We start from the raw sequence: 12718 nt of genomic DNA, 5'->3' as shown, positions 1-12718 counted from the left end.
ACCACCTATTTAAATGGGGCAGCTCCTTGGCATGAACCATCTAATTTTCGAGGAGGTCTCAAAAATAAAAGGAAAGCGAGAGAAAATGAAGAGAAAGGGTAAAGAAAACGTGAATAAACAGGAAGTAGGATGGGTGGATGAAAAGGGACAGTCTGAGCACTGTTAATTAATGGTGAACTACTGAAGAAGTGAAGAGGACAGATGTTTTAGCCAGTTGTTCTCAGACCTGCTGGATGTAAAGAGTCGTCATGTTGATGATGTGGTTTATGTAGGAGCAGGCGCCGATCTCTTCCACATTAGACAGGTTCCTGTCAGACACATCACACAGCTGTCAGTGTGGAGAAATTGTGTGTGTGTGTGTAGCTGTACTGGACACATCATCGTATGACAGGGCCATTAATTCTAGCTGTCTGAGAGATTCCCTTGCCACCCCATGACGATAATTCACACACTGACTGCTGCTGAAGCAGGACGTCCAGCTGACACTACACAGTCTTTGTGTGTGCATAAGGAAGTGTTTGAGTGTGTGTATGGACAAATTACAACAAAACTGTACATGCATCTTAAATATAATTTACAGAGAAAACCAAAATTGCCTTAGGAGTTACAATACTGTGAAAAGGTTTGGGGATATTATGCTCACCAAGGCTGCGGAGTTTAAAATAAAACAAAATTAAATTACATTTAAAAATTAAAAATTTAATAAATTAAATTAAAAATATAAAATTAATTTAAAAAAAAAACACTAAATTAAAAAATTTTAAATCAAAGATTTTTTAAATAAAATAATTAAAATATATAATAATACAAATTTATATTAAATTAAAATAAAATAAAAATGAATTTACAAAAAAAATATATATGCTAAAATAAAACATAATAAAATATATTAAATTAAATTAATAAATTAAATCTAAAAAATGTATTAATGAAATATAAAATAACTAAAATAAAATATGATATTAAATAAAATATAATATATAATTAGATATAATAAATTTAAAATTAAAATTAAATAAATTTAATTAAACTAAATTTGATAAAAATATTAAATATAATAAAATTAAATAAATTAAACTAAATGTAAAATTTATTTTAAAAAATGACATTAAATAAAAAATCTAATTATTTGTAATAAATAAATAAAATAATAAATAAAAATACAAAATAATAATAATAATAATATAAAATAAAAATAAAATAAAAATGCAATTAAAATTGCATTAAATTAAATTTAAATAAAATAAATTAATTAAAAATAAATCCTAAAATAAAAACAAAATAATAAATTATATTAATTAAAATTATTAAATTAAATATAAGTATTAAGAAATTATAAAATAAATGCTAAAATGAAAACATAAAATAAAAATATATATATTAAATTAAATTCAAATATAAAAAATATAAAATTAATAACAACTAATTTAAATAAATTGTAATAAAATTACATTATATAACATTAAATTACATTTAATTACATTTTTTTTAAATCTGCTTTTTGATTATATTTTAAAACAGAGTTTATTCCTTCAGAAATCATTCAAATATGCTGATGTGCTTCCCGAGCCCAAACTTTCGAATGATAATCTGTGTATGGAGAATACATGGCTTTTTAACTTCTAAAGATTTGAAAGATTCAAACATTATAAGCTCAAATGTCTTCCCTATGGCTGTTTGTGTCTACATATAAGTGGCATTCAAGCAATCAACCTGTCAGACACTAAAACGTGTTGCTGAAATCAGAAACCGTGCACAAACCGTCAGCAGCAGGTGCTCCGAGAACTCATGAAACATTCAATAGGATCACGAGTGTCCAGTTTCTGTTTTCACTGAGCTTAAAAGCACTTCATATTTTCATAAGAGACTCTATAGCCAAACGCTTCAAGAGACTCTTTGTATTTTAGCTAGTTTGCCTTTTCAACCATAAAGTTGATCTCTTTTATTTCCCCCTCGTCTGACCTGCAGATGACGATGAGAAACTTGAGGAGCAGGAGTGCCAGCGTCTGCTGCTCGGGCTCCAGGCCTTCAGATGCTTTCTGCACACACTGGAGGAGCTGCAGACGCAACACCTGCAGGATGTTATCGGGCAGCAGCGTCATGACCGGCGGCGTCTCCTCTGACCTGCAGCACACGTGTGTGAAGAGAAAACATCAGAAATTAGACATTTTTTTAACGTTTGGTAAGGCTAGTTTCAGCATCGATACCGCAATCCTACCTGGCAACATTTGTCTGTTAATTTTCAGAAAAGCAGGTGATGAGGGATTTGGGGTATTATACAAATTCCGGGAGTTTTCTGGGAGAATTGTATTATTCATTTAATGTTCCAGCCAATCATAAATAGTTAATAGAAATTAGGCCTGCACGATATTGTATATTGAGTTTTTACATGTTTTTCACAACTCGTTTTTAGTTTCGTTTATAGAGAAAGCCAAAGATCAACTCAGAAGTTACAATACTATAATACAGTTTGGGGATATTATGCTCACCAAGGCTGCGAAGTAAAAAATAAATAAATAAATAAATAAAATAAAATAAAATAAAATAAAATAAAATAAAATTTCAAATTTAAGTAAATTAAATTAAAATGTAAAAAATTACAAAAACAAATTAAAGAATTAAATAAAAAATAATTTAAACAAAATAAACAAAAAAATTAAATAAAGTTAAATAAAATTTAAATATAAAATTTTAAATTAAATAAAAAAATTATAAAATTAAAACATTTTGTAAAATTAAAAAATGTAATAGAAAAGATCAAATAAAATAAAATATAATAAAAAATGTATTAAATATAAACACTACAATAAAATAAATATTTAAAAAAATCTATTAAAATGTTTTAAATAAATGCTAAAATAAAAACAAATAAAATAAAAAAAGTTAAAATTAAATTAAAAATAAAATAAAATAAATGAAAAATGTAAAAAAAATTAACTAAAATGTAAATGATAAAATAAAAACAAAATAAAAATTATATTAAAATGAATCAATTTAATATAAAAATGTGTTAATGTAATTTTTCTGCAATATATTTTGAAATATGAATTAGGGCAGTACAATATATTGTTTCAGCATCGATATTGCAATGTGGGAATCTGCAATAGTCATATCATATGATCTGCAATGTTGGTTTGGGATAATAATAATTAGCCACCACTGTTCAGAGCATGTGATTTGTGCAGCCACTGGAAAACTAAATCTAAATAGAGTCAAAATAACTAACCCTTTAAATCCTCACAAGGATTAACCAAACAGATAAATGAAACCACCATATGGATTCTGCGCGAACAGTTGATGAAAAATGCAATTTGTTGGTGAATTTCTGCTTTAAGGCACGTCTGGGATTTGTAATTCTCTAATCGTGACTGTAAATGCAAGTTGTGCACTACAACAGCGTGTTTCCAGCAGCTGAAAGAGTGTGATGAAGCAGAGGAGTGCGAGAGCGGCACAGCTGTGAAGGAGAGAGAGAATAAAGCCACTGAAGATTAATGTCTCTCGCTCAGGCAGTCTGCCGGCTCCTGGCTCTCCTCGCGCTCTGCATTACGTAATGACATCTGACAGTCTGAGCACTTCAGCATCACATGAGCACAGCTGGGAGAGCCGGAGTCATTTTCTCATGCCACACACTCCACACAGTAATCCTTCAACACACTGCTCTCTCTCTCTCTCTCTCTCTCTCTCTCTCTCTCTCTCTCTGCACTTCAGCCTCTGGAAGGCTGATTTCCTCTTTTTATCTGCTTCTGTGCTCTTAATATTTCCATGCATTCACACACATGCTCACAGACACACACAACATGCACACACGCACCCACACATATGAATGCAAAGACATAGACACGCACTCACATGCATGCACACACACATGCAAGCAAAGACAACCGCACACATAAACGGGCACACACACATGCACACAAACACAGGTGTGCGCGCACACACACACACGTACACACACAGACAGACACACACATATGAAACGCACACACACGCACACACACAGGCGCACACATGCACATACACACGCACACAGGCGCAAACACATGCCAATGCACACACAGGCGCATGCACGCACACACACAGGCGCATGCACGCACACACAGGCGCATGCATGCACACACATAGACACACAAGTGTATACACACACACACACAAATGTATACACACACACAGATGCGCACACACACACAGGTGCACGCACGCACACACAGGCGCATGCACGCACACGCACACACACACAAAAGTGTATACACACACGCACACACAGATTCGTGTACGCTCAGGTGGACGCACACACACAGGCGCACGCGCACACACACAGGCGCATGTAAACACACACACACACAAACAAGCACATGCTCAAACACACAAAGACATGCGCATACAGGCGTGCACACACACAAACATGCACACACACAGACACACACACGCAGGCGCATGCACACACACGCAGGCACACACGCACAGACACACGCACGCATGCACACCCACACAGACACACACACACAGGCATGCACACCCACGCGTACACATACACACACAGGCACGCACAGACACACACACACAAACAGGCACGCACACACACACACACAGGCACGCACACACACAGGCACGCGCACACACACATACACAGGCACGCGCACACACACATACACAGGCATGCACACACACATACACAGGCATGCGCACACACACATACACAGGCACACACACACACATACACAGGCATGCACACACACACACACACACACACACAGAAGAACAGACACACACTCACAGGCAGACAGACAGACACACACACACACACACACACACACACACACACACACACACACAGACAGCCTAATAGAGAGACACACAGACAGAGAGAAATGCACAGACAAACACACACACATAGCAACACATAGACAGACACACGTACAGCGTGCACACACACAGAGACAAACACACTCTCACACACACACACACACGCACACACACGCACACGCACACACACGCACACACGCACACACACGCACACACACACACACACACACAGGCATGCACACACACACAGAAGAACAGACACACACTCACAGGCAGACAGACAGACACACACACACACACACAGACAGCCTAATACAGAGACACACACAGACAGAGAGAAATGCACAGACAAACACACACACATAGCAACACATAGACAGACACACGTACAGCGTGCACACACACAGAGACAAACACACTCTCTCACACACACACACACACACACACACACACACACACACACACACACACACAGAGGGCTGGCTGGATTTTCTCAGTATTGCTTCTCACTTGCATCAGAATGTGACCTTGATGACAGGCCGTTCATTTAATATGCTTCATTATCCACAGACACGCACACACACAAACAGACACACACACACACATCGCCAACCAAAACTAACATGTGCGTAAAATAATTATGCTACTGAACTTATTCTAATACCTTTAGCTTTTGATAAATTACTTTCTGGCCAGTGTCAGTCAATGGTTACAGGTTTAAAACATTCTTCAAAATATCTTCTTTTGTGTTCCACAGAAGAAGAAAAAAGCTAAAAAGCTTAAACAGTTGCATGTGTGTGTGTGTGTGTGTGTGTGTGTGTGTGTGTGTGTGTGTGAGTGTGAGTGTGAGCGTGTGTGTTTGTGAGAGTGTGTTTGTCTCTGTGTGTGTGTGTGTGTGTGTGTGTGTGTGCGTGTGTGGTCAAAGCAGACTTGAGTAATATACTGGATGCAGGAATACAGCCTTCATATATTGAACATTAGGATTTCTCTCAATCACACTCGCATTAGAAGACCTCTTATGCCTGATAATCTCTGCTTCTGCACATTTTTAGGAAATCAGAGTGAATCAGAACACTGACTGACCTGAAAAAACACAATGTGGAACAGACTTGACAGTCAACGGGCGCACAGTCAAAAGTCTGGCTATGCAAGAATGTGGCCAACAATTCAGTTCAGTAAAACACTCTCAAGGGTTGTCACAAACCACTGTGAACTTCATAACCTAAAGTAATTCCTGACAAGTGATTATTCACTCAATAATAGGGGTTTAAGGGCCAAACCTAACCCTAAAGCCTGTTTCACACCACAAGCGTGAGCAGAGCATGTTTTTTCAGTGTCCATGTTAACGGATTACAGCTTTCATACCGCACACAGAAGCAGTTTGATGAAGCAGCAGTGCCGCCATAGTTGCAGTGCTGGGTTTATTTTTGCCGTGCTGCTCACGCTCAATTAAAGTGACAGTGCATCGATAATAACCAAAACACATTTAATGACAGTAAAAAGTAGCAATTTCATCCAATAAATGCATCAATTATGTCCACTGATACTTGTATATGAAATCAAAAGAAAAACGATTAAAAATGGCAACAAATATTTGCTTAAAAACAATTTGGTTTAGTTGCACTTTAGCTGCACACTAGTTTGATCATGTATCAATACCATAATAATGATATTGTATAAATATTATTATAACTATAGGCCTACATCATCCTGACAATATAAAACAAAATGTCATGATATCACAGGCGATTTTTTTCTGACCGAGTGAACCTGAAAAGGCATAAATGACACTCCTCAGAGCGTGAGAAGCAAACAGTTCTTTAGGATCTATATAATTTGAGAGTTGCAGCTTAAAGGGTCACGAAACACCTAAACACATGTTTTGAGCTGTTGACAGTCGTATATGTGTCCCACACTGCTAAAAACACTATTAGGACACCTATATTTCACTAAAAAGTGTAAATTGGTTGTTTCTGCTTTATTTTAAGCAAATTTGTTCTTCCGGTTTGAAACGAATTTTTGAAGCTGCGTCACGGCGATGAGATAATAGCGTCCAGACTGGACGTCTGTGCCAGAGTGTGTCTTATTACGTCTCAGAGTGTTTTGCTTTAATGCATGAGTAAGGCTTGGTTCAAACCAATCAGCGCGCTCTATTGTGCAACTTCATTAATATTCATTACTGTCACAGTGTTTAGACGGCAGAGACGCCACGTTGTGTTGGCAAAACAAGCGTGAAGTGTTGCTTTTATAGTTTGCTGCAGTTAAGTTTTGTTTTCATTTTCTCTCTGTGAGAGCGCAGCTGGAGTCACGTGTGGATTAACAGTGTACGCGACACGCGACAACAATAACTTACGTGTCAAAGGAGGAACATTGTTTACCTGAGAGCTGTTCTCATCTGCAAACGCTGAGATCCAGATTCGCTTGTAGTATTCTCTTAATAAAGACGCGGCTCTAGTTGCTGGTGATTGTCCTGTCTCTACAGATTTGGTAAGTGAGCGACCAGTGCTCTTTGTTTATTCAGTTTGTTCGTATTGAACGAAGTTGACTATTACACAGAGTGTAAACATGTTAGCACCACAACCAAACTTTAACCTCGTGTAGGATTTTACCGCATTTTGTGAGCGGAATAACACACGCGGCTTTCTGACACTACCTGAGGAGTGCATCTAAGTTTCCGGGAAATGCTGAGGGTTTTTTTCTCTAATTTGCCATGCGGTATCAAACATTGCATGCAAAATACACGCTTACAACAGTTCCTCGAATCAAATATCTCATTTGTCGCGAGGGACATGAATGAATTCCCTGAATGAAAGAGCCAAACTGCAGACAAAATTCGACTACAGATGTCCATGTAAACACAGTCACTTTCTCCCGTGTGTGTGTGTGTGTGTTTTGACTCTGAAACTCAACGGGTGCCCAAATAGACACTCCCACACCATGCCTCTTTAGTTCCTCCGACACTCCCCCCTAAGCAGAGCTGGACACGCCCACTTTTCTGGCTTTTTCCAAAGTAGAGGTGTGAAAACATCCTGCTGAAACGAGGGGGTTTCGTGGCCCTTTAAGAAAACAGCATAGGTGGAAGTTGCTGCGAACCTTGGTGCAGATGAATAGTAAAGAAAAAAGGTGTATTTATAAATAGATAGGTAACTAGATAGAGTAGACAGATTGGATTGATCTCTGCAGCAGCTGCCGATGAGCTGTGCTCTGCAGACATAGTCGGTGTAAAAGGCAAACTGCGGAACGCTGCTTCTGCTCTCCATACGCATATACTCCATACATCATGCTCTGCTTGCGCTTGCGGTGTGAAACAGGCGAAACCTGAATGCAATAAAGTCTACCTGCTTGGCGGTTTCTCGAAATCCACATCCAGACATCTCTCGTAGGAGCCGATGAAAATCTCCAACCAGAGCTTCAGGTAGTCTGGGTCCTTCTGCAGAGAGAGAAAAGAGTTTATTTACAGTACTTATTTATATTCACAACTAATCTAACAATCTAACTGTAAGGTCTCTATCATACATTTGCCGCAATAAGGCACAATACATTTGGCACAATCTTTTGCTAATTTCAGACAAGTGCAACAGTAATTTTCTCGTTTTGTGCCGCATTGTTTAAATAGCAAATCTATTTACGCCACTTCGTGGACTCATGAATGTGCTGGTCTAAAATAGAGGTGTGTTGAGGTGCATTGTTATTTTGAGGAACTGAAATAGGCCTCGCCATTGACCAACTAAAAGCTGCTCTAAAGTCCAGCGCAGAACGCTATGTTATGCGCTTGTGCTGGTCCAAACACTTACACATTGCTTATTACACACAAGATGTACAGCAACACACAAATATCTTTACACAGGAAAGAATTAAACGTTACAAACATTACTATTTTCTATATAAATATTAAAACTGCTACCTCCATGCCTTCTTCACCTCGAGGGCCTTTTTTAGTTTATTCATGACAATTTGCATTTGTTTAATGTTATTATTATTAGCAGTATTATTTATTATATGCATTTTTGGAACTAACACCACGCTTCATTATGATTGTTCATTTATCAGTTTACTGGAAATTAAAACTGAATTTAGAGATAGTTCTGAAATTAATTTTTGCGCTTAACAAACACAATTAAACATGTAGGCTAACGGATGTCTTCAGTGGAGTGAGTTTCCATCGTTTCCTTACTTCACCAAAGTAAAGGAGTAAAGTAAAGAGTTAAAGAGGCTGAATGGAGGAGGCTCGTTATTTATCCTGACGCTGCAGATGGTTTGTTCAAGTTTTATAAGTCTGCCATGTAAATAGCAAACACGCCATGGCGTGACGCAACTGACACATCCAAAACTCTTTAAGAGAATAAGCACAACCCTGTTTGACCATGAGCCAGAGCGTATTTTTCCATCTTTAAAATAGCAATAGTGGATTTGGACACGCCCTTAATGATTTTGCGCCATGCACTTAGACTTTGCGCCTAGATCATTAAAATAGAGCCCAAGGTGGGTCTTTATGCATTAAGCATAGATGAGAACTGTCATTATGCAACACAAAAAGTGCAGGTCCTGTTATTTTCTGTTTGTAATGAAGATGTCCTTCAATGTAAACAGTCTGCAGAGTTGTTCATCAATAAAGTGTGTGACAAATAAAGATAATTTCTCTCAAAATAAAGAGACTGCTCTTACCGACTCATTATATTTTCCTTATTGTGCCATTTTGGTGATTGCCAAGTTAAATTCAAATAAGACTGTGCTCTTTTCAAATGAGGGCGGGGCTACAAATGGCTGTGTGACAGCATAATGGCAGATTCAAAAGCAAGACTAACGTCCTATGCTAATCAGGGACAGATTGTCACTAATGGGCCTTGGAGGACTGGGGGCGATTGCTTTTGTCTGCAGATAGTTCTGTACCCTCGCGAACAACTGTATATCTTGTCGTTGTGCTCCTGAGTCAAGTGAGCAGCCCAACTAATAGATAACGGCATTTGTTTGACAACAAATTTATTTATGGATAATTGAATGCTTTTATCAATGTTGTTGCAGTCCTAGTGGTCACAGTGCATTCTTTTGAAAACACTATTGGTTGGGTATTGGTCAGTGGTTCATTAGGGGATCTATATGACATGTGCTGCCCCCTAGCGAACATGTAGGTGTATAACGTGTACCTAAAACATGCTACAAATAAAACCTAAATAAACACATTTCAGATTCCTAAAAATATACACATTGCACCCTAGTTGATTGTCATCTGAAACGTGCAACGAAACGTAACATGAGCAACGTACTTTACATACTTACAATGAGCCTGGACTGACTTTATCAGTTCATGCATTCATTGGGAATCAAACCTTGACTTTGGCATTGAGTAACAGGAATGCTTATCTCCAGGTGTGTCCCATAATGCTCAGGTTAGTGAGAGGATTTTATCAGGTTTAACACAAGACACATGATGACTGACAAACCAGCCTGACCACATTCCAACAGGAATCACCGACCTGACAGACATTCCAGCATTCCTGAAGCTCGACTTAGAACAACACTCCTTACAAACATCCACATACGAATGCTTTCACCCTGCATGCTACGCTCAGAATTAAACCTCGATCAATCTGATGAGCTGGCAGGGTTGAGTTTATGAAGCATGTGACTGTGTAATTGGCGTGACCGAGACTCAATGCCTCTGTTTGTGTGGTCAATGTTTAAGCTGTGCTGCTCTCAGACTTCCAGAACAGGAAAGCATGCTCAAAAAATTCCTCTCGATGAGATCATCCGAACTGCATGAAAAAAAACAAGTGACCGCTAAGAGATACGGACAACACAACACTCAAAGCAGTCTGTTTGATAAGCTGAAAGCAGGTTGAACGAGTTTTTTTTCTGTTTAATCTCAGTGTAATGCGGCTTTAGATGATTAATGGAAGAACTTTGTTTCTTTCACTTTACCACTTTTGGTGTTTTTATTAATTAGTTAATTAATTTATTTATTCAGGTGCTTGTTAAGGTATTATAAAAATATAAACCATAATTTATATCTTCAGTAGGACCAGAATGATCTCATGACGAGGAAACGTAACTATTTTACGTTTTGTCAGTTTAGTGGCTAATTCGTACAATCCACAGCCGTATGAAATGTATATGGAGAAAAAGATTTATATAGAGAAATAAAAATGCATTATGATTTGTTCAGTAACATGCAAAAGTAATTGAGATAAGTACAAAGTCATGTTTTAAAATTACAAAGTGTTGCTAATATACAATAGTTCAAAATTTGCGTAAACATAACTATTTTATGTTTAGTCAGTTTAATGGCTAATTAGTACAAATCTATAGCCGTACGAAAATGTAGGATTTTTAAAAGGAGGTGTGGTGTCAAACCCCACCCCAAAATCTAACAGTCATTGGTAAATGAATACAGATGCCTCCAAACCTTTATTTTAGTTTTTGGCAAATATGTGAAAACATAATGGAGAGCAGTGAAAAGTTACATTTGAAAACTATGCAGTGCCATTAATACTACTCAATTCATGCTTCCAATATGAATTGGCACTTGAATTGAAGCCGGCAGCTAGCTCTCTGCAACTCTCACATGGTCGCTCACTGAAGCTAAGCAGGGCTGTGCCCGGTCAGTACCTGGATGGGAGACCACATGGTAAAGCTAGGTTGCTGCCGGAAGTGGTGCTAGTGAGGCCAGCAGGGGGCGCCCAACCTGCGGTCTGTGTGGGTCCTAATGCCCCAGTATAGTGACGGGGACTCTATACTGCTCAGTGAGTGCCGTCTTTCAGATGAGACATAAAACCTAGGTCCCGACTCTCTGTGGTCGTTAAAAATCCCAGGATGTCCTTTGAAAAGAGTAGGGGTTTAACCCCGGCATCCTGGCCAAATCTGCCCACTGACCTATGTTCATCATGGCCTCCTAACCATCCCCATATTCAATTGGCTTCATCACAGTCTTCTCTCCACCTGGTGTGTGGTCCGGCGCAAAATGGCTGCCGTTGCATCATCCAGGTGGATGCTGCACACTGGTGGTGGATGAGGTTCTACAACATAAATTAACTTATTCATTCATTCATTCATTCGTTTTCTTGTCGGCTTAGTCCCTTTATTAATCCGGGGTCGCCACAGCGGAATGAACCGCCAACTTATCCAGCAAGTTTTTTTAAGCAGCGGATGCCCTTCCAGCCGCAACCCATCTCTGGGAAACATCCACACACACACACACTCATACACAACGGAGGAAACCCACGCGAACACAGGGAGAACATGCAAACTCCACACAGAAACGCTAACTGAGCAGAGGATTGAACCAGCGACCGTCTTGCTGTGAGGCGACAGCACTACCTACTGCGCCACTGTGCGCCCTAAGTTTACTTAATCATTTTTAAAATTTTAAGTGGATTAAACATGAAACAATTAAGCTGGAAGTACAAATTTGCTCGAAATATCGCAAAAACAACCAATTTTCACTTTTCAGTGAAATATGCGTGTCCTAACAAGAGTTTTTAGCAGTGTGGGACACATATATGACTGTCAACAGCAAAAAAAATGTGTTTTGGTGTTTTGTGACTCTTTAAATCTGCAGAAAGTAACCCTTGTTGATTTTTCAAGGATCAATAAAATTGGTGTTGGAAAAAAACAACACAAAGAATGCATTTGTGTATTTATGTGTGTGTGTGTGTGTGTGTGTGTGTGTGTGTGTGTGTGTGTGTGTGTGTGTGTGTGCAAAAGAAAAGCTCCATTCATTTGTGATCCAGCGGCAAGACACAGATGTCTATTGAGGTCTGGATGTGGCCAAAGGTGGCACGCCCTGTTTATTTAGAGCTCGCGCCACAGGACGGGCACTGCCTCGCTCCTGATGCCCTCTCCAGATGGAAGGGTGTGGGGCGACTCAGACACAATCAACCACTCATGCATGTCAAGCCTACATTTAAACCCATTAAGT

General features: G+C 38.6%; 1 protein-coding gene across 14 annotated transcripts in view; it reads right to left on the bottom strand.

Annotated features, from left to right (window-relative positions):
• The window catches only part of nbeal1 (neurobeachin-like 1), a 117621-nt gene that overhangs the window by 86856 nt on the left and 18047 nt on the right, over window positions 1-12718 (bottom strand). For all 14 annotated transcript variants that reach the window (XR_015493011.1, XR_015493013.1, XR_015493012.1 and 11 more), the window contains 3 exons: window positions 8142-8233; window positions 1963-2124; window positions 227-308 (listed from right to left, as the gene is read on the bottom strand). Coding sequence is in view for 8 of the 14 variants with exons in the window: in XM_087256441.1 (XP_087112567.1) it covers window positions 227-308; window positions 1963-2124; window positions 8142-8233 (336 nt within the window). In the remaining 6 variants the exon portion in view is untranslated. The remainder of the gene's footprint in view (window positions 1-226; window positions 309-1962; window positions 2125-8141; window positions 8234-12718) is intronic.

The sequence above is a fragment of the Danio rerio genome, chromosome 6, assembly GCF_052040795.2.
Source record: "Danio rerio strain M-AB ecotype USA chromosome 6, GRCz13ab, whole genome shotgun sequence".
Lineage (NCBI taxonomy): Eukaryota > Metazoa > Chordata > Actinopteri > Cypriniformes > Danionidae > Danio > Danio rerio.
The sequence above is the reverse complement of the archived record's forward strand: the minus strand, read 5'-3'. Positions and strand labels throughout refer to the sequence as shown.